Below are 27,014 nucleotides of genomic sequence, written 5' to 3'. Positions count from 1 at the left end.
CAAAGTTCAGACTCCACTCTGAGGGCCACACCTGCAGGAAAATAAACTCTGCACTTAATGCTGTTGTCTGGATGTTTTTCATGAGGCTATCTTGAAAACACACCCACAGGATGAGGCAGCATTATTCCTATTTCAGTGTTAAGGGAGACTAATGGTTTGGGGCAGTGCCCATAAAGCCCAGGGGTCTGTGGGGACCCTTAAGACTTGAATCTTTGGCCATATCCAAATCCTGCAGTGCTTTGGATTCAAAGGCCAACTTTCTTGCTTTGATTTGCTAACGCTGAGTGTCAAATTAGAACTGCTAAAACAAGACTGGCTACTTAAGAAAAATAGCATTTGAATAATTTACCCAGGATGACAAAGGAAGCCTTGTGTAGAAGTTGGAGATCGATCTGTTACTGAGGGAAGCAGGTTTATTTATCGAACAGTTCTTTTCTTGTCATTATCCTGTCTCTTCCATCTATTGTTCATAACGTTTTCTATTTCTACAGCTCTTTAGGGAAGGTGCTGTTAGACAAGATCCTTACTTTCTTTACGTTCCATTTGAAATTTTTGGATGATGGCTATATGTGTGATTAGAATTATTTACTTCCCTGAAATCTGGGATTAAGTATGCTAAACCTATGTATTAAGAGAGCTTAAAACAGACGCATTCAACTTCTGGAATGACTTCAGAAAATCCTCTTCCTAATGATCTTGGAGGTGTGAGAACTGGAAAAAGAAGTATTGCAGAATGCTGTACCTTAGGCTATAATGGGAATTTCCTTTAAAAGCAGTTTCAGTACTTAACAGATCTCTTTGACTTTCTGAATTGCTAAATATCACTTATTGGCTATTAAAAGTCACTATTTCATAAGGAATGGGTTTTTTTTTGGCAAGGCAAACTGGAACAGGTCAACTTTGTCTCGAAGAAGTCCTTTTTCAGGCACCCTGCATCGTTCTGGGGAATAGAGGATGAACTGAGTTGCCTGATGGTGATTAATATGGAAGTGCTAGTGTTTTTTGGCACTGCCTCCTGACCTTATTCTGTATCCAGCTGCAAGAATAAGCTGTACCTGGAGAAGCTGCCAAACACCAGCGTGATAATTCCATTCCACAATGAAGGATGGTCCTCCCTGCTCCGGACAGTGCACAGCGTTCTGAACCGCTCCCCTCCTGAGCTGATAGCAGAGATAGTGCTGGTGGATGACTTCAGTGACAGAGGTATGACAATTTGCATGTTACATCTCCATCTGTTATTATCTGCCTATGCTTATCTGCCAAAGGGATCAATGAACTTGCAAATATTTGTGTGCTTAAGGTAACTGAGTGATTTCTTCCTTGCCAACAGTGGAGCTCAGGTAAATCTTGCTCCGATATAACTGAAAGTCCAAAAGTTCAGCAAAAAAAATCATGTCTCAAGTTCAGTTTGTACTGTTTCAACTCCTGGCATGGGCTGTCCTGCATATTGGACAATATGAAGGAACCAGACAATTAAGCAAGCAAATCAGAAACAAGGACTGAAGGGAAACAGCTCACTCCTCAGATCTTGCACTTTCTTCTAGACTCAGAAAATGAAAGAAGCCTGGATAAGAAGTCTCTACCTTGGACTATCTGAGATTCCTGGCTTTTTTTTCCCCAAGTACTGTGCCTCTGGAAAGTAAATCTGCAGCATCCAAAGCCTTGACTGCTTTCCCTTGCTGACATGCAGTGCGAAACAGGGAGAGTACTGTCAAGAAAAGAGCATTTGTTTTGGATTGGATTCATTGTGAACACATATCATCTCTGGCATGAGAAATCACCATAAATGGAAGAACCATTGTTAATTGTCATAGCGGTGTATACATGTCGTTGCTGGATGTATTTAATCTGCAGTAGAAAGGCAAGATATCTTTTTTTCTCTGAACCATTTATGTGCTGCGTGATTTAAATTAAATTAATTTATATATTAAAGCAAAACACATGCAGTGTGCACTCCTGCTAAAGAGGGGGAAAAAGCAATCAAACGGGAGGAATGAATGTCTGTCCTGTAGACATTGCTGTGTTGAGAGCACATGGAATTTGGAAGCCCTGTGAAGCAGCTGGTCCTCCTGTGTTAAAGAGGGTACAGTGATTTTTAGAGGATTACGGTCAGATCCAGCAAATCTGTTTTCTCCATTAAAATTATTACGACTGTTTAGATTCTTTACAGACTGCAGAGCTTGAGTCCTGCTCCTGAGATAATGCAACTAATCAAAAAGAACTCTCTATAGGGACACTAAAGGATACAGCTTCAAAATTTGGACATGTAGGAAATTCCTAAAATGAGCTTGGAAACAAGCTAGTGAGTATTTTGTGTTCTGACCTATATTGACTGTGAAATAAGCACTGCCCGATAGCTACAGTAATTGTTCTAACGTATATCTCTAATTAGTTTGCAAGTAAGGCATGCTGATTTGAACAAATCAATCAGTTGTATGAATTAAGTATTTCTTCAGAGGATTTTCAAACTACGCTGGGGGAAGAATACCCTCCCAACAAGGTCTCTTTATTGCTACTTGGTCTAGAAGCAAATTAGTAAAGCTCATACTGTAACCACAGCAGAGGTGTACAAACACGTTTCTTATGGGACGAGTGGAAGTAGTGAAATCTGTTTTCCTGTGCATCTGTTTTCCTTGTTCTCTAGAAGTGCCCATCTGACCAGCTGACAGAGCACTTCTCTGGCTCTCTCGTTTCTCTCCCCATCAGGCTGCACACGTGCTGTTTGTCCAGCTTGCCTTTGCTCTGTTCCACCTGCCTCTGCTAGCTCCTCTCCATCAGTCATCCATCTTTCATACAAAGAAATGGCTGAGATTAATTTGTGCAGCAGCTATTTACAGATGGGTACAAAAGACTACTGGTGTTGGACAGTGAGGTGAATTGTAAAGGGAAGAGAACGAGACACAGACAGCATGCTAATAAAAACCTTTCTGAAACCAATGTTTTCCTGCTAGCTCAGTTGATCTAGCCATGTTGGGACAATTACTGGTTAGGATGAAACATTTTTCCTTCCCTGCTGTCAGTCTGTATCTGCACTGTGGCATTTCCTGCTGGCTGCTTCTCCTTTTCCAGCAGGCAGTGTTCTCCCCTAGCTGCACCGGTGTTGCTTTCCCACATTCCTCCTGGAGTTTAAATAGCTCCTCAGTCTTCAAGAGGCAAGAGTGCTAAATCCTAAAAGCATTACCTTGATTTGAAAGCTTGCTGGTTATAAATTTGTTTTTAATTTATCTATGGTAAGTGTTTCAAAAAAAAATAATCACCTTTCTTTAACCCAGGGCCTGCGAATAGATAATTTAACACCTCAAACTGAACTGCTCCAGGAAATCTTTTACTTCACGTATTGTGTATTTGAGGAAGGCCACATTCTCGGATTTGGACTGTTAGACCACCATTCTGGTTATTTATCTCCTGATTAAATTGGGCAGAGAATAAAGACCACATCTCTGAGCAGATGATACCATCACTGCTGTGCCACAGAATCGGTGAGCAGTTAATAGTGAGGAGAGATTTCTCAGTTTTCTTTGAAAATCTCAAATGGTTGCTCTGCTGCATTGTCTGCAGAGTGGAATGCTGTGCTTCTCTTTCAGTTGGTTTTCCCACAGATTTGTAACAGTCTTTGTTCAGAAATTATAGAACCGTTGTTGAGCACGGTGATAGCTAGGAGCCTGATGGAGATCAGAGAGGCGATAGTAAGAACAGTAAATGTCAGCTTCTTCCCAAAGAGATCAGTAAACAGTCATAATGAACTCCAGTGAATAGCCGAAAATGAAAAGAAAAAAAACCTTAATCATTTTTTTATCAAGAGATTACCCCAACAAGATGAAATATCTGATGCTCTGTGCTGTACCTCCTGGTGCCCTTTCACTTGAGGGCTGTACAAAGAGACCTAGCACCTTAATAACTCTTTAAAAGACTAACCCCCAAAAACCTGGCTATCTCCAGCTAGGAAACCATATTATTCTCACTGGCATTTCTCGTGTGCTCACCTGTGTTGGGTTAAACACACTGGATTTTGCACTGGATTTTGCCCAGCTGCCCTTGAGGCCCTGCTGATGGTGTTTCTCTCCTGTTCCGCTGTTGCAGAGCAGTGTTGTGTTGTGCAGTGTTGTGTTGTACTACACTGGACTATGTAGTACCAGTCCATCAGCATCTTTCATCTATGCATCTGATCAGCTCTCAAACATGGGGGATATTTCACCAGAAGAGTAAAGGGGACTTAACTAATAATAGCTAAAGAACAGATATGGAAACCTGACTTCTAAGCACATGATTTTGACTGATGTTACTTTTGTAAGGTTTTTTTTATCAGTTTCCAAGCAAGAAATTTTTGGTTTGGTTATGAAGAGAGTTGAGAAGTCAGCTAATAAAGTGACAGGAGAGTGAAGATGGATTTCTGGGTTAGTTGGTGGATGCTGTGTTCTGCAGCATACCTGAAAGGCAGCTGCACAGCTTTCATTACTGGAGTTCTTGGGCAGATGAATCATCTTCTGGAAGTGTCAACAGCCATTTATTTCTTGATTTGCTTGAGACACAACTCTGCGACTTTTAACAATAAACATTTTTCAGCCAGAAGACGGCCCTGATGACAGCAAATCTTAACAGCAAGCAACAAAAGCTTACCCAATTGTGTTTTTGAAATATTTCCTTTGCTTTCTGTTTGAGAAAGCTGAATGTGCTGGAGCAACGTACTGTATGGCATTATTTTTGGATGTCTCTTACACAGTGATCAAAATCTGGTCTTATTTCAAACTTAAAGCTGAATCCCATATCAGCCACGTTGCTCTGGGAAGGTCTGGCTGTCTGTGGGATCAGTCTAATGATGGTTGATGATGGTCTTAGTGGTCTCTGTCTCCAGCAGTTCTTTAGCACCTGACTCTTGTTAGATTAGACAGACCCTTGTCTTCGTAATCTGGCTGGGTTGGTTCAATAAGAAGCTGCTTTCTAGCGTGTGCTGTTGGTCACAACAGAGGAAATGTTCTGGGTGTATTTCTACTTTCTCCTATTAGTCTCTGATATGAATTTAGCATTCCCAACAAGGCTGCTATAATAGCATGTACTTTTCTTCCACACAAACTTTGTGGGGACATAAGGAGTTCATTCTTCTGACCATAAGCATTTCAAAGCAATGGGAAGGTTTAAATGTGGAGAAGAGTACGGGTTATATTGAACAGAGGGAGGCACCAATTCAGTAGCTATTTTTGGAGAGGAAGAATGAGCCTGCCTGACATTGTCTGCCTCTTTCTGCATCCTGCTGAGAACTGCTAAAGACCCACAGACTGACCTCAGCTGGTTCAGGATGCACCCTTCTGGATAAATAGAAATCAGAAATGCAATACATATAAATTATGACTAGAATTCTTGATCATAAAAATGGTTAGCTGTGGCAGTCCTATGTGGATTTGTGGCTTCACATTTCATTTCTAAAACTATTCTTTAGTGTTGAGCTCAGTTAAATGAAGGCTTTTCATATGCTGGCTTGCAGGGTACTAATTATATCCCTCTGAGCTTGTTGTTACCAGAATTGCTCGAAGTAAACTAAAATGCTTTTTGTATGTATATCGGCATTCTCCTGGGGATTGTCAGATGTGAAACTTGTTTGATTTTGATTATTTAATTATAATGCTGTTGAGTGGTTTGTGAGTTCCATTATATCATAGCAATGGGAGGATGGAAAGAGAAGTTGAAATGCAGGTCAGTTTGTATCGACTGTAGCCTTTTATTATTGCTAGTGGGCAATGAATACCAGGCAGGCAGTTTGTGATGCTTCAGGGGCTGCTTCAGTTCCTAGGTGAACAATCTGAATCTATGGTTGTGAGAAATCAAGCTGTTCATCTCAAGTGTCTGCCTTGTGCAAAATGGGTTGTTGATCTCCCATCTAATCCTTGCAGCTTGCAAATGTAGAGCTGCCCTTGTCTCTCACTACATGAATGAACAGCCTTCAGCAAAAAGAACAAAGGGCAGAGGATGGCGAATTTTGTCTTTGCAGGATTCTTGTCTAAATGTTCTTCTGCTTTGCACCTGATACATATTTAGTAGCTCTCTGCTGCACAAGAACGTCAGGCATAACACTACCACTGGGTGAAAGGCTGAAGTGAAACTGTCCTCTCTCGTGACTGTTTCGGAGAAGAGGTGGCTTTGAGATGGAGGCTAGACTGGGACACTTACAGAATCGCAGAGTAGTTGAGGTTGGAAACAATACCTGGAGATCATCTCATCTGCCTCTCCGGTGCTCACCTGCAGCAGATTGTTCAAGCTCTTACGTTTCAAAAATCTCCAGGGACAGAGACTCCATAATCTCTCTGGGGAACCTCTTCTACTGTTCAGTCGATCTTATGGTGACTTTGTGGGGGGAAAATGAAATTAAGAATAAGAAGCCACAAGCATCAGGTTGGAAATCTTATTTAAGCCAGTATCTGTATTTCCTGTCTTCCAGTTTGTGCCTAAGGACTCCCAGGTCTTTTCCTACGAAGCTGCTTTCCAGTCCCCGGTCAGCACATGAGGTTACTCCTCCCCGTGTATGGGAATTGGCATTTCAGTTTGTTGAACTTCATGGGCTTGCTGTTTGCAGTTTCTCTAGCCTGTCAAAATTTCTTTGAGTGGTGCATCGACCATGCCTCCCAAGTTTGTATCACCTGCAAAACCTCACAGGCTTTGTACAGTTCTTTTATTGAGGTCATGGATGAAGATGTTCAGTGATGATAAATGAATGATGATATTTCATCCATTTGTCCACTAGGACATTGTGAAAGGCAACACTGAAAGTAATATACCTTTTTTATAGGTAAGAAAATCTCCAAAGTGAGGGAACCCAAATGTGTTGGGAGAGTAGACCTACCAGAATGGGCTGCTCAAACACATTATATGCCCATGTGCCCCAGCTGCCTTCTTGAGTCACCAAAAGGCACAACAGGGGAGCCAGGCATCTCCGAGAATTGATGACGTGGTCTGCATTAGTATGATTATTTGGTACAAACTGACTTTCCTTTAACATTAAAGCAGTCATGTTTGTACCTTTTCACCCTTTGTAGCAATTGAAAATCCGAAATTATTCGAGTCATCCTCCCTGTGTGCTGGGAGGTGGTGACAATTGCTGAATGTCAGTTACAAGAAGCATCTTGTTGTGTACTTGGGGTTAGCTATGAGTAGAAGACAATCTGCACACCACAGATTGGTTCAGAAGTGCTTTGGATATATCTTATTTTACGGTCTAGCTTGACACAAATCAGCGATTGTGACTAAGTGCTTAAATTTCATATGCATCACATTCTTCTATTTGGTTATTTGCATATTGCCTGACAGCTCGTTCTTACTCATTTTTAAGGCTGCTTTTGTATAAATGACAGTGTTTTAGAACAAGTGTTGTCCCTTGTTGAAGGATGAGAACTGCACATCAGTCATCTCTAAGGCACACATTATATGCAAAGCACTGTGTTGATACAGCAGTGATGTTGAATGTGGCAGCACTGAAAATACTGCAGTCTCCAAACATCAGGATTGCTCTGGAAGTGTTAACTCAGCTCTGGGCTGTGTGCCTCACAGCACTATACGTGTGTGTACTGTGGCAATGCAGAAAGGCTTAACATCCTCCTTGCAGTAAATAGTCAAAATCTGCTCCTGGGACTGAAAGGCAGTAACAATTTCAGCTGAATTTAATGTGTGTAATGCAGAATGACAATGATGTTTTCAAAATCTACCTTCGGACTTCAGGTTTAAAAAAAAAAAGAAAGAAAAAACAGCACTGTATTTTAGGAGGTAGCGTGCACATGTAGACATATTTAATTTTGAGAACATTTTCTTTATAAGTAGGACACATGGGGTGTTATTTTCCCCTTGGGGAGGTCATTCGGGAGGTTCCAGGTTACAGTTTTGTCTTTCTTCCACCGCTGCACTGTTTCCTTTGGCTTTATTTTTTGAAAACAGGTTAGAAGTCCTGGATGTCTTTGTTCATCCATTTTTTATTTTTCTGTCCCCATCTTACTTGCTTTTTGCTTAGTTGTAGGTTTTATTTCAGCAGGACTTTATGCAATAAGTATTAGAACTGCAGTTTTACATTGGGAAGACTCCTCTAGGTGCTGTGAGTCTGGAATGCAGCCTGTGGGCACTGCTTCTTGGCTCTGGAAAGCAGCACAAGACTTCTAGGGCTTCCAGTGATGGTGTCCAAGGAGTGTTTTCTGTTGGCAGCGCCATCTATTTTTACCTCTAGCAAAATCTATTTCCATTCTGTCCTTTCCACTTGTAGGGTTGCTGTCCCACACTTTTCTTCAGCTTGCTTGAAAGTTTACCACTGGGAGTTCGGGAGCTTATCTGTTCCCCGAGTGCCAGAGGCAGGCACAGCCAAATCTCCTTTCTCCCTTTTACAGATAAATCCCTGTGACTTTTTAAATCTCTCCTCATACTGCAGCTCGAGTAATTCTGGGGGAGGCCATATGGGATAATCCGAATGGAAAAACAAATGTGGGTAAGGCTACTTGGCTGAGCCACATGCTGGTCTGAAGGGCATGAGTCACTAAGCACAGCGTATTGAAAGGAACAGGCAAGGGGTGATTAATGTGTCATTTGCTGCAGCATCAGGTATGTAGCAAATACAACTCTTGTTCCATTAACCATATCTGCCAGGCTTTAATTGAAAGAAATCATGCTCTTAGCATCTGAAATAAAAGAAAGGGTTTAAAACCTGAATTCTTCTTGATCTTTAAATGGAACAGGAAAGGATTTATGCAGCTAAAGAGATTATCTTTTCATCTTTAGGCACATGCATTGTAAAAGTCTTTTTTTTCCCTCTTAAATGCACGAAAGTGCATCTGGTGAGTACATCTCTGAAATAGTGACTGTGCTTAGGACAAAGTGGTGACAGTTTTTCTTACTGAATTTTGAATATGATTCTTTTAAAGCTTTTAACCTTCAAGTATTGAGGGGGAGGCGGGGAACAACAAACTTTTCTTAGGCAACTGATTTCCCACAACCTTTTCTTAAGTGATGCGTTGAAGTTAAGTAGAAGTTGTGATTACCTATAGTCTCAAACAACTTATGAAAGGATTATTTTTGTAAATTAAGTTCTTGCCCTTAGCATTCACTGCAGATCATCTCAGATTTGCTTAGTTTTTCATAACGGCTTTGAAAATGGCTGTCAGTGAGAATCTCCCCTTGGGTGTGCGGTTGCAGGTTGGTCTTGATAAGTGTAGAGACTTGGAAGTCTGAGGAAAAATGTACTTCATTCTTTCAGTGGAATAGAAGATTTATCACAAATCTGCTCAGCTTCTTGCTGATGCTTGTTGTGTGAGCATGGGCACTTGTCCTGTGGTTTAACAGCAGTGCAGAGCATCACAGTGTAAGCAGCCATGGCCAAGTTCTAAGGCTGTCACTGATACCTGTGTGATTTTTCCAGGTAGGATGTGACTTGAGTTTGTGGATAGCACTCATTGAGATAGTGGCAAAAACATTAAAAGAGAAAGAGGATTTGGGCTCCTGAGTGGTTGTGACCCACAGCCTGCATGTGATGTTTGTAACCAAAACTGCTGCGAATTAGAGCTAGCACTGCAGAGCAGTTGTACCATTGCAGTGAGTCTGTGGGCTACACAGTATTCTATTTGATGGTGGGCACCAAGGGGAGTGGCATAAAGCCTGGTGCAGATGTCCAATTTTTGTTAATGAAAAAAAAAGAGTAATTTTGATTCTCTACTTCTGGCCATGTATTGTGGCTGTGCAATACATCAGAAGTGCTGAGTAACGGCTTTCTTTGGATTCACAGTGAGATGTGGATGGGATTCAGTTTTCTAATTTTTTCATATTTGAATAATCATTTTTAATATTGTTAAGCACCATTTCTGTTCTTGTGTGTAACTTCATAAAGGGCTATAAAAAAACTGTGGTGTTCATTAAGCATTAGCTGGAGAGTATTAAAAGCGTATTCTCTAGAGTTGTAAAGAACTTGAGAGCCCCTTGTAGTTGTTTCCTTGAGCTTTTTAAGAGGCAGCCTAAATTAACTAACTAGTTTACTTTTCATCTTCTTGTATTTATTGCTTTGAGATCAGTTGCTGCTGCTGAAGGATCCTTCTGGAAAGAAGATGAGGTAGATTGAAAGGGTCCAGTTGAGTGTGACCTCTTTGTGAGCTAATTATTGTTAGTGAAGGATGTCTGGTAAACTGAAGTTTAGAAAAAAAATAATTGAGGAGCAGGCTTTCCATTACAGCTCATTAAATAAATCTAACTGCACTGCTCAGTGATACAAAACCCTGCGTGTGTAGTTGGCTGCTGGAAGTTTGCAGGAAAACAGATTTAACTCTCTTCTCCTCACCTTGAAGTGTGTCTTGGAGTTTGTGTCCTCATCTGCTAGGAGTCAGAAATATCTAGATATGTCAGCAGCAGTGCAGATCAGCATTTTAATGCTTTACAGCTGCTTCTCTACAGGAGTTGGTCAGAAATGTGATTCGAACACCCTCTGCCAGTGCTCGTACGTGATGTCCACTATTGGTAATCGTGGTTTCTGCTACTCAAGTGTGCATTTTGGGTGTGTTGACAAAGCAGCTGTTCTGATACAGGGACTTTGGTAGAAGGGGAAACTTCTGCACTTTGAGAAAACTGGAAAATAGTGCTTTTGTAATTTAGAAATGAAAGTGGATAGTCTGAAACATATTCTTCTACATAGCTTCAGTTGCAGTGTTGTGTTTTCAAAGAAGAAACAGTGCACGCGATCTTCACTCCTGTTTACATCTATTTGTGTCAGGAGGGTCTTGTTAACAGTGAGCTAAGCATGTGCAGTGTGGTAGTTCACCACGTTGGGCAGTGCCAGGCAGCTATCAGTGCTCCCCTCTCCCATATGTCATCCACATCCTAAAATGAATGTGTGAGGTTATTTTCCATGAGATGTTTTAGCTGTGGTATCAGCACAGCTGTGAGAAGCCCTGGATTTGTGCTTCAGGATTTAATAGATACACTGACCTTCCTGGCAGATGTCAACAACTTACTGTAATAGTTGCATTTGGTGCCCATAAAGTAAACAAGAGCATTGGGAACTGATGGAGAAGGGATCTGGAAGAAAAGAGTGAAATGTTGAGTTTGTACATCTGACATGCTGGGGGTTTGTTACTGCAAGTCAAATATTTGTGTACTTTTCCCACAGCCATATTGCTAACTTCTTCTGTTTGCCAGATATTTCATTTGTTGTTCTCTGGCTTACAGACTGCAGTGCAAACATTTCGCTTTGTCATTGTTTGTTATTAATGAGTGTTATTGTAGAAATGAAGGATTATGTTTTTCAGTATTCTGTCTGGCTGCCCCGAAGTACAACATTTGTAGGTCTGTGCTGTTCGTTTTAGCCTTCTCTGTTACCCTTCCTCTCAGAGACACCTGGAGCAAAGCCTTTGGACTCTGAAGGGATGCCTTCATACCAAATCAAGACAACTTTCAAGTGGGTTGCATCTCTGACCTAATAGCATCATCTCTAACAGACAGAAGTCCAGGGTGGATTTTTCTGTGAATTCTTGCACTTTCTGCAATTTCCTTTTTTTTGTTGTTGTTTTGCACACAGCAAATACTTTCAGGCCAAGAACTTTTTTAGATGAGCGTTGCTGATAAAGGCAGAGCTGAATCTCTGAGGACCAGCTGATTTGTTGTCTTTTTGTGTTGGTTTTGTTTTTTTTTTCCTGGCAAAATTGGGTGACTTCTAAGACTTTAATCTCACAGCTTTGATTTGTTCCAAAATGTTTTAGCATGCAGTGCCTTAATGCTTCATCAGCCTGCATGCATCTCTCCGTGTGTTGGCAAGTTGGGTGTGTTATTTTGGTATTGGTTATAGGTGTCAGGCCCCAGTTATGATACCTTACTCTGTACATCACTATCCACGGTGAAAGTACACTGACGTGCTGCCCAGGTGCAGAAGCAGCTCTAGCACAGCAGCTTGCTTTCACTCATTCCCTGTGCATCCATTGTTTGTAGGACTATAAACCAGTATGAGGTGTATACACGAGCCTCTGCTGGGACTGGTGATGCCAGTGGTGTGATGGCCTGTCTTAGGGATTTTCAGTGTTTTCCTCTGCCCATGCAGTGTTTATCAGTGTAGTAAAAGTACATTAGCACTGAGCAGGAATGTGGACGTTCCCTTGGGTAAGCAACTAGATAAGGCCAAAGAAGTGGTTTTGATTAAGATTGAGGGCACAGATTCCCCACTTTAAAGGCAGCATTTGGGACAGTATTGCCCTTCCTGCTCATCACCATGGCTACATTTATCTTGAGCTGAATATTAAGTGTGCTGCAAAGAGTTCGCTCCTGTTTCAGCAGCCTCAAAAGCTACGTAGCACAAAAATATAGCTATCTAGTGTGTATGTCAGCAAAATATTCTCTGATGTCAAAAGCAAACAACAAGGAAATTAGAGACACAAAATCACCTCTTTACATCAGATATAGTCAACAAAGGAGGAAAGAAAAAACTGAGTTCTTTAATTTTGATTCATATTCAATGAAGTTGGAAAGGAGAAGAGTAAACTAATGAGAGCGGCTGACTGTTTCCCCTGGGAAAGACGTATTAGCAAGTGAGGTGTTACAGCTTCAGCTCTTGTGTTTTGTGCTCAGAACTGTTTCCCTCAGTGCTGAGCCCCAGCACTGATGCAGGAGGGGCTGTGAAGCTGCACAGCTCTGCACAGCTATCAGGCATTTAAGGCAGCCCACCACAGAACTGTAATCAAGCAAGCAACAGATATTAATTTGCTCTTTTCCCAGGCCTTTTCTTCTTTGCTTGTAAGAAGATTCTGCTCAGAAGGCTGTGATCAGCTTAATCAGTTGCTATTATTGGGACTGATTTTCACAGTGTAATTTATTAAATGTTTATTATCCTCCCAAACTTCACTGATCAGAGGTTGAAAACATTGAAGGAAAATTAAAACCAGTGTAAGTGCTGCCTGTTTGGATAACAGCACATTTTGCTACTTGAAAGAATTACTCATCTGTACCAAAACAGGGAGAAAAGTTAATTTCAATGATGTAGAGCTTTCTATTCTGGGGAGGCCTGGCTTGCACAGTGTGATAGATTTGGGAGGAAGTATAATTCATTCCTAAATTGTTAAACAGCACATTAGGCCCAAGTATCTAAGAAAAGATGAATGGGCTCATTTGTAATCTTAAACGAACGCGTCTGCCTGTAGGGGGTAGGGATGGGATAACCAGTAAACAAACGCCAGGCAAACAGTTACGCTTCTGGTGTTTGGAAACTATCCAGAATAACCTCCAGGAGAGAAGAACCAGCCCTGTTTGGCTAAAAGGAAGCTCTGCAGATCCTCCAGTTAGTTCTCCCCTCCTGTGCCATGTGCATCCAGTCTGCCCAGTGAGGGACAGCTGCATAAAGCAGTGGGGTTTGTGGCTGTCTGTAGGGAGGGTAAGCATCCCATATGCAGTTGCTTCTAATCAGGTGTTTTGGGTCCTGCAGTGTGATTTGAGAGAGCAGAAAGGACAGAAAAGAGGTGAGACTTCCTCTGTTATCTGTGGCAGTACAGTGGCCTGCCTCTCTCGTAGAAACAGTTGTTTAACTTGAGGACAAGATGATGTTAAAATGCATAAACTTGAGGACTGTTGAATCATTTCAGTGATGTTTGTGGGAATATAACTGTGGTCCAAGACTAAGCAAGTCAAAGTGAACTACAAAGCTATTGGTGGTTTTGTACAAGCATCTATGAGAATGTGAACTGAGCCGCTGAGAAGCAAAAGCAGTGGGAAGGAACCAGGCGTGCTGCACAGAGACAGGCTGCATGGTTTGCAGTGAGAGGACATATCAAGACATGTATCAATTTGCTTTATTTGAACAATTTAATCCTGTGGAGCCTGGGACTTCAGGGCCACTTCAGCTGGTCCTGTGCTGCAGATGCATGTGTTCAGTTGCCCTGTTTGTTATGTATTTACCCCTCTAAGCTATCAGAAAGAATCCTTGGGCTCCTCTGGCCTTGTCCCCCTTCTTACTGTTGAAGCATCTCTTAGCACAGAGTTATATTTACAGTTCAAAATAAAGGCAACAATATTTCTTGGCTGATGGTAGTTGAAGTAGTTCTTGCCTGGTACTGTTAATGTATATGCTGTATATCAAGTTTATTGCAAAGTGTGTTATTAAGCTATCAGCCTAGTTTTTAATCTACAGATAAACTTACTTTCATTTATGTGTTTAGGCTGTATCACTTTGCCCAGAATAGGCACAGCCATTGGATTCCATCCAGCTCACCTAACAACTTTCATTAAAGAAAATTGCTCTCGTAATAAAAATTACTCAGTGTGACAAGATGCCATAATACATTTTTTAAAGGCTCATAAAATTTTGCAGTAGTTAATGCCACTTGTTTGTTTTGTGAGATTTTCTTTTAAAAGCAAAAACTGACTTAATTGTAATAGTATTTGTAAAAGGATGAAACAAACATCTTCCATCAGGGCTCGCAAAGGCCACGCGGGGAGAAGAGTAGAGTGGGGGGGGAAAAGAAATGAGGAAACCTTGCCTTTGAAAACTGTGTTTTGTTGTGGGTTTTTTTGTTTGTTTGTTTGTGAAATTGCTTGAAAGTCTGTCACACTTCACTAAGGGAAAGTAGATACGTTAATAAACAGATAAATATTTTCCACTGTTTTGGAGCTGTGGGGTTTTTTTTAAGACTTTCCCGTGCCTTGTAGGTCTGGTTTAGAAAAGTACTAAAAGTGGGATCTGATCTTGCAAATGTTGCTGTGTCTGTGGTTACAGGGAGGGGAACCAGCTCAAATCCTCTGTGTGACCATTGCCTTCTCTTCTTACAATGAACACCAGCAGCCACTCTTTTACTGAACTTGTCTTGGGTGGATTTACGAAGTCATACCTCATAGCTCCAGCTTTGCTGGGTTATGCGTGAAGTCAGGGCTATTTTTCTCTTTTGTGATAAGCTAACAATGGCAAAGGATGTTCTGTGATGTTAGAGAACAGTGGTGGTGGCCTTTTCTTCTTCTTTTTCTCCCCCCTTTTTTTCTTTCTGCCTTTCAAGTCTATCCACTACCTTGTGAGGACAGCTGCAGTAATAATGGATCTCGTCTCTACAGAAACCTCTTATTTGACAAACCTGTAATTGAGTGGACAAAATTTCTGGTTGCTTTCAAAGTCATATTCAGAAAAGACTTGAAAAGGGTGAAGGAAAGGTATGCCAGCCAGCAAAAAGTACGGCAGGGCTTTACTGAGCAGGCAAACCTATGCAGATTTCGTGGGACAATTAGATTTGTCAGGCAAAACACTAAAATGCATTTGTGAGCAAAAAATCCTGGGGAAATTTAAATAAAGCTTTGAAAAAGGTAAAGAGCTTGTGAGGAAAGCTCCAAAGCAAAGAAGTCGGTTTGGGTTATCTTTCACTGAAGGCAGGTGATGATTACTTCAAAGGGAATGTGCAGAACATATGGCAGGCACAGGGATTTTGCCTGTTTTCTTCCCCCAGTAGATAAAGTCCTAAAGCATAATTAGTGGGTCAGCACCATGCAGGAGAGCTCGAGACTTGGTGACGTTTATTTACCCTTTTGCTCTTTCTGAGGAGCTGTTCCACTACTGGGTTTCCCTGGCACACTGATGAAGAGTGCTTTCACCCCATCTGCCTTTTCAGCCTCTGCCTTTCCGTGCCTGCTTGGAAGCAGAGGAGCACTCTGTGCACATCGCATGGACAACGTGCTGCACCTCAGCACAGCTAGGAGTCAAGAATATGCTGCTGTGTTCCCTGTGGTCAAGGCAAATAAACCTGTGGGGTTATTTGGATGTGAACGATGGCTTCCATTTAGTGTGTGAGATGTAAGGTTAGTTAATTGCTTGGATAGAATGGACTGGCTGAAAGAGGCTCGAATCCTTGATCAGCACTGGATGGCAGCAGGTAGTACAGCGTGTTAATGAACGGCTCCTGGCACACAGGGAATGGGCTTTGCTGTCAAGTAAGTCAGGACTTCAGCTGCTAAGATCCCCCCATTAGCAAGCAGGCCAGCATCAGCTCTGAGCTTATTTTTAGGTGGTGTTTTGCTCTTTGATGTAAAGACAGCTGTGTGCCCTCAGCCTTTTTGTAGACCAAGCTTTCTTGCATCTAAACAAGCTGCCCATTGTTTTGATCACTCGGTCATCTTTCTCTGCAGTTTTCCTGTTTGAATTCTTGTTATTCATGGTGACCGCAAGCGTGTGCACAATTTCAAACGTGGCTCCAGTCTCTATTCAGTAACATAAATATTCCCATATTTAAATGCACATATCTCTGATAAGCATTTTCTGTAGCCATCCAAATATACAGGGAGGCTGTGCCTGCCCTGCAGGGTACCTGGCTAGGCTTTGGCTCTTTTTTATTTAAGCATAAGGGAGTGGTCATGTCTTGTGCTCTGAAGAAACCAAACACAATTTAAATGCACTGAGTGCAGTTTACTCCTAAAAGTGAATTGTTCTGCATCTCTTTAGGCTTCAGTATGTTTTTCTGCAGAATGCCCGTGACTCCTTACAGTCTGTTCTGATAGAGTTCTCTTAGAGGTCTGCTGGCTTCTTATTCCTTTTTCCCTTTCTGTGCTGCTTCTTTTTTCACCCTGCACTCCTCCATCTTCTTCTTGTTCTTCCTTGTTTTTTTTTTTTAATTACTCCTGAAGTTTGAGAGCATCTTCAGAAGTCTTGATTATGAAGTTATGTTTAAACCTCAGATTTCAACCAAAGTATTCTTATTTCTTCTTTCCTATTAGTGCATTTGTTAAGCATTCAGAACCTATTTCCAAAGGTAATACCTTTACCTTTCTGGTAAAGAAAGGAACAGCATTTTAAAGAATTTATTTGTGTTTTATTTTCTCATTTTTCATACAGAACATCTGAAGAAACGCCTGGAAGATTATATGGCCCAGTTCCCAAATGTAAGAATCCTCCGAACCAAGAAGAGGGAAGGGCTGATAAGAACTCGGATGCTGGGAGCCTCTGTGGCCATAGGAGATGTTATCACCTTCTTGGATTCCCATTGCGAGGCCAACGTGAACTGGCTGCCACCTCTGTTAGGTATGCATGGAGGTGTCGTGTTGTACATGGCTGAACTGCTGTAGAGGTGGTGACATATATCAGTGCTGAGTGTATTTTATTTCCACCTGCTGCTGGCTCCTTGTGCTGAGAGTAAGTGAACAAAAAGAACATGAAATAGCTTTAAAGGAGGGGAAAGAAAACCCAACAACACTTAACCGCAAGACTAAAGAAAAGTGTTGGCAACCTGCAACCTTCACCACAAGATTTTTTTCTGTGCTAGGCTGTACAATGGTACTGTAATAAGCTTTGATTAATTAAAGAGCGAAGATCATGTTCTTTTGTTTCCTCACTAAGTGAAGTATTAAATAACTTGCAGCTTGTTAGAAGAGTAAACTATTACGTGGTCACTCAGCAGCTTGCAGAAAGTAATTGCTTTGTGCTTCAGAAAAGATCTTTATATACAGTTTTTAAGTAGCTTCCATTTTTTTTCTCCTGCAAAACTGTATTCAACTTCATAGTCTGTAAGCCTGTGGAAAATACTTTTTCTGAGTAATGGCTGCTGGTATGTATTTGTGGAAATGATTAGTCCTTTCCAAGGCAGTGCTTCATCTTTAAGGAGGAAGCATCACTTTTACAATGCCAGTTCTTTCCAAGGATGACTAATTGCAAGGACAGTGCCTTCTGTGCCCCTGGTCAGCACCACCTTTCGCCAGGTGCTTCTTGAGGAGGTCTCTGTTTACGTGGCAAGTTCCCTTTTTTGTTTGTTTTTTTGCAGCGCTCAGCTGGGTGGGATGATGCCATCTGGATTTTGTGCTTGTTTTGGATGGCTGTGTTTTCTGTGGTCTGTGCCCTCCTATAGATTCAGAATTCCCAGTTGTGTCTGCTGCTCTACCCATGTTATTTAGAGTGGGTGTCTCACAGTACCCAGTTCGCTTTAGCTGTCAGATACGATGCTGTATGAAAGAAGAAACTTTGCCCTACGGAGTACCAAACTCTTTACAACCTTTTGGCAAGTGACCTGTCACAGCTCTTTGAGGTTTAACAAAGAAGTCAGACTTGTCAGCAGGACTGTTGGATGATAATAATGTTACTTTCACAACAGTGTAAAGCATTTGCAGCTTTTTGAGCCTGAGAGAGGGAGCACAGGATTAGTTCAAATGCCATTTAAATGAGAACATGTGTGGTGTGCTATAGTTTTAAAGCGTAGTAAGGATTTCTGTTCGACGTTCATTGGAAGCCGAAACACCGTTTGTCGCCTCTGCTGCGAAAGTTAACTTCCAACAGGAGACCTACTTGGTAATAAAGTATTTAAGAAGTTCCAGATGTTTATGCAGGAATTAATCCTGTCGTCTGTGATTTGATTGGAAGAAAAGGCAGAGGGGAGGAGGTGCGTTGCATTTCTGGAGCCTGCTGAGAGCACTTATGCCATTAGTCTGGATCACTTCCTGACAGATTCTGGCACAGCAATTAAAACGAGGTGGTACAATGGGTTATTGCCCTCCGTTGGAATCAGTGCAGAAGGGTTCACGTTGCGGTCGCTCGTTAAAATGAGGACCACTAACTAAGCAACTACAGGATTGTTGTTTTTTGAACCTGATGGTTGAAGTGTCTGTGGTGGTGCAGCTGTGTCTTTCTATTCTGCTTCGGATTGATGTCCTCAATAGGATGCTTTTATCTGAATAGTTTTACCTTGGATATCTCGATTATCTCAGAAACACCAGATAAATTCATACAAATTGAAGTACCTGCTCAAAAGAGAATGAAACAGAGAAAGGGAGAAAAGCTGTATCTGGACTGCATATTTTGATGTTTTTTTCTATGCTTTCATGGTCAAAGAACCGACTGGTGCAGGTTTTCTAACATGTTTCTCCAATCTTCAGATCGCATTGCCCGAAACCGCAAGACTATCGTTTGTCCCATGATTGATGTTATTGATCATGACCACTTTGGATATGAGACTCAGGCTGGAGATGCAATGCGAGGTGCATTTGACTGGGAGATGTATTACAAGAGGATCCCTATTCCTCCCGAGTTACAGAAACTCGATCCCAGTGATCCATTTGAGTAAGTGACTGAAATGCAGTGTGCTAAGAGCTGGCTGAACAACACAACACCCTGTCACAGGGCTGGTTTACACCTCGGTGTACTGGAAGCCAGAAGCTGATTGTGAGCTACTTGCTTTTTGGCAGCTGTTTGCTTTGCTGATTTAAAAGAAACGCATTGTGTAGTAGCTGTGAACACTCTCCTTTTCATTGCTATTTTTTGCCACCTTAATTCCAGCAGAAGTTAACATTTCATTTGAAACTGTGATGTATAACATTTAATGTGGTCATTTATTACTGAGATCTTTCAAACATAACTTAGTATCCCTAGTGCTCTGCCAAAAACAACAAACTGGTGGCAGCTTATATGTCATTCCCAGGTGGGGGGAGAAGAAAACCTAGCAGAATAATTACAGCAATTTTGATGATTGCAGTGCATTGCAGAAGTAAATCTGTGATCAAGTTATGTTCTGCTGTTGCTGTGCTTGCCAACATTGAGGCAGTTCTGCTGTCCTTTTTACTTCTGCAGCAAAAAAAAAAACACAACACAAACACCTTTTGAGGCCATTCTCAATGACTTGATCGTATTACTGAGTCAGAGAACACCACAAGTGCAGCATGTGGGTCCCTCTGGGAGAGGTTCTGTCCTGTCACTTCATGGTGAACTCTTTCTGTTTGGAGGAGAGGCATTTACTGGTTCTGAGAGGAGCCTAGTCTAGTCCTCCATTTGCAACTGGGAAATTAATAGCTAATGCAAAAGCAATTGCTTGTTCCTAAAGGACTGCAAATGCATCGTGAACACTGGGTGATGGAAAGAATATTTGTGAAATCTTGCTTTGTTTTTTAAATGTTTAGCTGGAGATCTGTGTCTTTGAATATGTTTGTAATATGGAGTCTGGTTTTTCCTAAAGGTCTCCTGTAATGGCTGGAGGACTGTTTGCAGTCGATAGAAAGTGGTTCTGGGAGCTGGGAGGGTATGATGCAGGTCTGGAGATATGGGGAGGAGAGCAGTATGAAATATCCTTTAAGGTGAGCTATGTTCTCTGGAAATTCCTTTTGTTTTGAAAAGTAAGAACTGTTCTGAGGCTCAGAATGTGAATGTTCTATCTTGTCCTTGCTTTTGCGTGCAACTAAAGGTGAAAGAGCTGGGAGTAAGTAAGACAGTATGCAGAAGAGACAGTGATGATGTCACCAGTCATTTGTGAGGGTCAGTTTTGGAGCATTAGCTGGTGTGCCCCTGCTCTGTGGTCACAGCTTCAGATGCATATGCTCTTCCCAGCAAGGGTAAGTCAGCTTGCGTGGAGCTATCTGTTACTGGTAGGCTTTTTGCACTCTAGCAAGAAGATGAAATGCTCTCTTTGAGTGAAAGAGATCCAAGCATCTCATTGTCTGCCTGGTTGAGTGCCTCCATCCTGAGGTTGAGTTCCCAGAGCTGAGAGCAACTTACTGTCTGTAGTCAATCCATCTGACTCCTGGCTGCAAGGAACGGAGCCTATTAATTACTCTGGGAGAAATCCTCAGCAATTGCAATAATAACACTTCTGCTGGCAGCAGCTTCGTATCATTATCTGTCTGCCTTAAAGACAGTTCTGTTACTGATTGTCCAAACTGTTTGGTTTCAGGGCTCTGAAATAAGTTAGCTGACCAAAAGTGCACACTGGTGGCAGTGAGCCACTTGTGACCTACGAAGACCACTGATACCTATGTTATCTTGGAGTATGACACTCTGAAATACATGTAGGAAGCCCACTGGGATGCCCCAGATCACCAAAGGCATGTGGCTGTTCTTCTCTTCAGTGGTGGGAATCCTTCCCATAGCCTGTAGAGGATTAAGTAAAAATTTTCACATTAAGCTCTGTTGGGCCACTGTGTGGTTTCTCTTTCAATGATTGAATATATAAACTTATAAGCGTATGAATGCCACTGAAGTAAGGTAGTTGGCCTTGGTATTGGGCCCGAAGGCAGGAGCAATGATAGCACAGTGTGCAATTTCAGCAGCTGAAGTTCCTCATCTGTCTCCCTGACAAACAGGCATGGGTGATCTCTAACAAAATGAGATTCTTAGATCTCAGTGCCTCTGTGCAATTCAAAGGCATATTAAATTATATTCAGCAAACCACATTACTATGCGTATGTACCATGTATTACCATACAGCAAAGTTTTTTCTTCCATTGTTTGCTCACAAAATGCAGCCGTAAAGCCATGGTGGAGGTCCCTTGTCTTATGTAACAGCAGCAGAAAGGGAGGAGGGACTCCCTCTTTGGGGATGTCATTACAGTTGGAGCTATTTATTCTTTGTGTTGCATGTAATGAAATAGTGTAACGATGTCATTCTCTGCAGGAGGGGTAGTGACAGTATTCAGCCTCTTTTCCTCGGCCCTTTTGGAAAATGCTGGTTTCCAAGAGTGATGACAGCAGCAGGGCAAGCCCTTTGTCTCTGGTGCCACAGCAGACAGCCGTGCTGCTTGATCTGCAGGAAATAAGACTGCTTCATTCATCTGTTTGCTTATCCTCTCTGAAACATGCTGTGTTTTATTTCAGTCCAAAGACAGTAATTTATGGAGGGATAAATTTGCTTTAATTAATCTCTGCAAAGACCCTCTTTTTTTCTTTCATTGCGCAACAGAAAAATGAAGTTTTAGCTGAAAGAGGCTCAGTATATTTTCAGAAATTAAGATAAATTGATACATTCATCTATGGCTGATAGATTTAATAATTCTGCTGGAATTGCAAGAATAGAAGGTTTGTTCATAGAATTTATGAAGCCATGACATTTCCTGGTGAGCTTAGAGCTGCCGTTTTACCTTGAGAAGCAAACTGAGATTTTGTAGAGGGACATCATCAAATAATTTACCTCTGGATTTAGACATGGGCTAACTCTTTTTGCGCTATTTACTATTTAATGCAAATTCAGATTTGTGCCAAATGTACAGCTCAGCCTTAATAAAGAACCCATTCCTGTGCCTGGGAGCTGTGGGTGCAGTACTGTGTTGTGCTGTTGGTTTTTGAACTGCTGCGTCAGTTCTGGCCTTCTCAAGCCTCACCGGGAGCAGATTTCTTTTTTCCTCAAATATATTCTTTTTTTTCCCCCCACACATAGACTGTATGGTTTTCTGCATTTATTTTAAAATCCAGGGCTCTGTTGCTGAGAGACTGCAAATAAACAAGTTTATTTAGGAGCTTCTTGCCTTTCTGTTTTGAGATCGTATGTATTTCTGTCATCAGCTGGCTGTGCTTCCTTCAGAAAAGAAATATTCAGGTTGAAGGCAAGCCAACACAGAAACTATGAGTCTTTTGCACCTCAGAAAACGTTTAACCAGGGAATGAATCAAATTCCATTAATAGAACACCTGTTCCTTGGATTAAGCGCGTGCAAAAACTTCACTACGAAACATAGCATAGTGTGGGGATGAAAAAAAAAGAAATTAAGCAAAATTTGAATTAGGAACAAACTTTCTAATTGGGGTCCCAACCGTAAATGCTGGCTTGCAGTCTCAGTCCATCCAAATAGGAATTTCTGGGTTAAAAATGAAGGAGCAGCTCACGTTTGCCCACACTGAAGCAGACCTGGCATTCTGTTTTCTTTTGTTCGTTTGTTGTAAAGACAGCATATTCATTAATTCTAAGGCTCTCTGCTTCAGCAAAGAGTGGCTTTTTCCCTCTTCCTCTGTCCTGCTGGCACAGAGATCAGACTGTCACTTTTTGGTCTCAGTTCATCCTGTGTGCTCGGCTCAAATATCTGTGTACTCTCACACCAGCAGGAGAATGAGCTCACAACATTCCCTGTCCCCCTGTGAAATGTGGCTGTTGGAAAGTGCTGTCTGCTCTGTCACTCTACAGTGTTTGAATAGATGAGGAAGGGTTGCACTGGCCGTATAGTGCAAGAGAAGATGTGCACATGCACAGATCACAGCGCCTTTCTAGCCACCTCAATCTTTCGTAGAGCAGTCAGTCCCAGGTACAGTGGCAGCTGATGCTTGCAGTACAGAGAATTAATGTTTTCCTGAGTTACTGTTTGCCCTTGCTTTCATCCTTTCACTTACCTTGTCATGCAGAGAACCCCCTGGACTCATCCACCGTGCCCTTTTCTTCCCACCTTTCAGTGTGTGCTCAGACAACCAGCCAGCTTCTCTCCGTTGGTGCACCCCATGATCTTTATTTTTGCTGTTTCTTGCAGAAGCAGCTTTCTTTTCAAGGCTTGACTCATTCTTTTGTGTGGTTTTGTTTTGTTTTATTCCTGTCTTGGGAAGCATAAACCTTGTACACCCAGATAATTTGTGTTCTCACACCAACTGTGGTATTGTATCGGTGTGTTTTTGAGGAGAGGTTCAGCTCTCTTATGTGACATTGTTTTCTGAAATGGCAGAACGGGAATTGGATCAGCATAACATTCCCATGCAGAGAATAGGTGGTGTTATTATCTCATGCTTTCATAGCACACTAGCTAAGTCAAAAGCTCTTGAGTCATTCTATGAATATGGAGTTATAGCTCTCCAGGCTGCCAGGAAGACAGAAACAATATCACCTGTGCTGTTACTTTACTTCTTCTGTATATGATTTTATCATTAGAGCGAGTCTGTGGCCTCCAAAAACTCTGTTGCAGCTTTCCCATTGACCTCAGCATAGCCAGGCTTTCAGCTAATTCCAGCAGAGCTGTCAGCTGCCGGATTCCAAACTCAGAATGTAGATTGGTAAAACTGTGCCTGAGGAGGAAGAGAAATTTCCTGTTTTCTCCTAATGAGATCTGATCAGGTCGTTTTATAGAGCCCTGCCTGCCTGCCCAGCTCTGATTCTTGTTCTTACGATCTAGTAAATGGCTGTTGGAAATTAAGTGCATCACGTCCAGGCTCTCATGTTTACTGTCGTGCCCAACTGGAGAGTTGAGTCACTAGCTCACCCCTCTATAAAACAACATCCCCCCCAAAAAGCTGGCTGCTTGGCCAAGGGGGAAGGCGGCAGTAAGTGACAGTCAGTGTCGCTGTGAGGTGCTCCCCACAGAACAGCGCTGCTTCAGCTGTTCAGCAGTGCTGTATTTTTAGCAGTGCAAGTTCTGATGTGTCATGCCTGTGAACTGCACCCTCGTTCCAAAACAACCGAATGCTGCCAACTGAGTGGAAGTGTGCTCTCAGCACACAGCTATTTCGGGTTTGCTTCCCTTGCAGTTATTCCTTGACAGACCCTTGGATGCGATTCCCTTGACCTTTACCTCCAGCGTCCTAATGCTTTTGTTTGCAGTGTTTTACTGATGCACGTCACACTCTTTCCCTCTCTCCTTTCTGCCAGTTTTATAGATAAGGACTGGTAATTGTCTTTATGGAGGTTGTAATGAGTTCTGTCACCACACAAAGAAGCTCACTAATAAAATAAATCAAAGCAGCAATGAATGAATAGAGACTATGCTTTTAAAATTAGATTTGTACCACAAACGTGCTGTCACTTGCAGCACGAGACAATAGTAAAGCACTGAGCTGGCAAAGTACGGTGGAAGAGTCACGGAGGTCTGCTGGCAGGAATTGGGAAGTTTGCCATTGGCTCCATGCAGCATTGGTACAGCATCACTGGGGAGTAAATATTTTAAATCGTGATTTGAAAAACAGCTTAGAACTGATGTTAGACTTTCCTTGTTCAGTAGCCTTTCTTAACACATCACTGCATGTGTTTACGTAGTGCCTTATGGAGTCAGTGAGGAGCTCCTGGCCCAAAGCCTCACCATTCTGCCCAGCTTCCCATATGTCCTTACAGATGAGTGCTGTCTGCGTTGCACCGCAAGACCTGCAGTGCAAGGATAGAGCTTTTTCCTCTAGCTGCATGCTGACTGCAGAAGTTGCTTTCTGCTGTTTCTTAGAGCAGTTATGTTTTCAGAGATGTGTATTTGCAATTGCCCAACTGAAAGCCTTTCCTTAAAGAATCGTTTGGGCAGTCAGGAAGGACAGCAAGCTGGTATTTTCATGCACACATGCATGATGCTAAAATGCAGCTACTTTTGAACCAATAGGACTTTCTTGTTGCTGGCTGCAGTGTATAAAAATACAGGTTGTTGGGGAATGTTTCTGCTTATGCAGCTAAGTTCTAGGCTTTTGCAGCTGTTCCTGCAGATTTAATAGCTCCCAGTCTGGACACCTACGTTGCAGTTCTTGCAGCTTTGTACAAATTTTTGTCATAGAAGCACAAAACATCTCCAAATTCTTGTTTTCTCAGTCTGTTAATTTCCTAGCAGAAGAAATCATATCGTGGCCCTCTGTAGTAAAAAGTACAGCAGCTATGGGACAGGAAGCATTTCTGATTCCACTATAAACTTCACAGAAGCTGGAAGAAGTTTCTTTTTCATCTTCATCTCTTCTTTGCCAGACTCTCAAGACACAGCAGGGACAAAAGGGATGAAATCCTGTAAAAGGAGTGTTTGTCAACTTCTTGTATCTCTTTCACTGTAATGACATGTAATTAAGTACCTTGAACTTTAGAAGTTGCCTGTGAAAAATATTCCACTAATGGAGAGCAACCAACCCCCATTAAGTTATACACAGTCAGCAAATGACTGTAATTATTAGGGCCAGTAGACAAAGCTGAAACACCAGAGGACTTTAGTGTCAGAGTTAATAATTATGCAGCAGCCTTGGCCAAATATTTCTCTTCCAAGCTAAGTATTTAATATCGTCACCATAGAATATTAATGGAATTGCCTGCTATATGTGAAGCTGTTGACTAAGCTCGTTGTACAGTGAACTGCAGTGGCTCAAATTAGCCACAGTGAATGGAGAGATCAAGAGCTCTGCATCAGCTTGCAGCACCAGCAGGCTGCCTTTAATACTGCTGCCCTGGGGGTATTAACGGAAGGTCTAGGGACAAAGGGAAGGGCATGGCAATGTCATGCCTCAGGAATTCAGAACATGGTTTGTCTTGCAGAGTGAAGGATGCTTTTCACTACTGATTAGGTATCTCTGGGAAGCACGTAGGAATATATTTCCTAAACCTAACAAAGTAGATCAGGTGTTGCAGAAAACACCTTTGGTTTTGGTTGCTTGGGCAAAATGACTCCATCCGTGCTATAAGTGAGGAATAATAGAAAGCTGTTGCGGACTGTTGGCACATAGTGAGATCTTCCCAGATGGGGAAGGAAACTTTTGGGCATAATGTAGCCACAAGTCAAGCATCAGTGTAATCATCTTTAACTAGCAGTGTGTTTCATCAGCTTTCTGAGAATGTTTTTAAGGCTAATTATGTTTTCATCAGGAAGAGATTTCTGCTTAATTGTAAGGCTGCAAAACCGATGATTGCCTGTCAGCAGTAAAACTATGTAAGTGATATCCCAGACTTTGCAGTGATAACCACAGGGTAAAGTAGCAGGTTTTTTTCTGCCCTCTGACATCTAAGCAGACTTGTGTATTCCCTGGAGCATTTTGTATATGACAGGACTAGCACTGTAGAGATGGCACTGCAGCCTACCCAAGGATCGTATATGGCAGTCCGTTTTAACTGCTGTGGCAATTTAAAGTGTGCTGTGTGCTTGGACTTTTCTTTCTGTTCTTCTCTCAAAGGAATGCAAAATTAAACCGTTTATCAGCCATTGGGCTTGATAAAACTTGCACTAAATCAAGGCTTGCATGGCTCTAAGCAGGTAGTTAAAAGATTTGAGACTAAAGCAAAGAGGGAGGGTGTTCCAAAGAATGTACTGTAAGGTAAAAATAAAGTTCTGCATCAAGCTTCTTCATAACTTGAAGCCTTTTTTTTTTCCCCTCCATATAACCAAGACTGAATCTGTATCTCTGCTGTTTCACAGGTATGGATGTGTGGGGGTCGTATGGAGGACATCCCTTGCTCTCGAGTTGGTCATATATACAGAAAATACGTTCCTTACAAGGTTCCAACAGGAGTCAGCCTGGCAAGAGTAAGTGGCAGTGATGTTCTCCCCATCCTGCACATGATCAGACACCCGCTTGTGGGGAGGTTCTGTAAAGCAAAGTTCGTCCGTTTTCTTTACCTTTTAAGCTATGAGTGATGTCTGACCACAGTGTGACCATGCCACACTTGG

The 27,014-nt window shown here is 42.0% G+C and overlaps 1 protein-coding gene across 1 annotated transcript in view; it reads left to right on the top strand.

Moving 5' to 3' along the window:
- GALNT10 (polypeptide N-acetylgalactosaminyltransferase 10) overlaps positions 1-27,014 on the top strand; it is a gene marked incomplete at both ends in the record, with an annotated part of 76,632 nt that overhangs the window by 43,855 nt on the left and 5,763 nt on the right. Inside the window, 5 exons of the mRNA XM_079542597.1 lie at positions 1,037-1,203; positions 16,796-16,981; positions 18,823-19,006; positions 19,896-20,013; positions 26,763-26,870. Of these exons, the coding sequence (XP_079398723.1) occupies positions 1,037-1,203; positions 16,796-16,981; positions 18,823-19,006; positions 19,896-20,013; positions 26,763-26,870 (763 nt within the window). The remainder of the gene's footprint in view (positions 1-1,036; positions 1,204-16,795; positions 16,982-18,822; positions 19,007-19,895; positions 20,014-26,762; positions 26,871-27,014) is intronic.

The sequence above is a fragment of the Tetrao urogallus genome, assembly GCF_951394365.1.
Source record: "Tetrao urogallus genome assembly, chromosome: 14".
NCBI lineage: Eukaryota > Metazoa > Chordata > Aves > Galliformes > Phasianidae > Tetrao > Tetrao urogallus.
The sequence above is the reverse complement of the archived record's forward strand: the minus strand, read 5'-3'. Positions and strand labels throughout refer to the sequence as shown.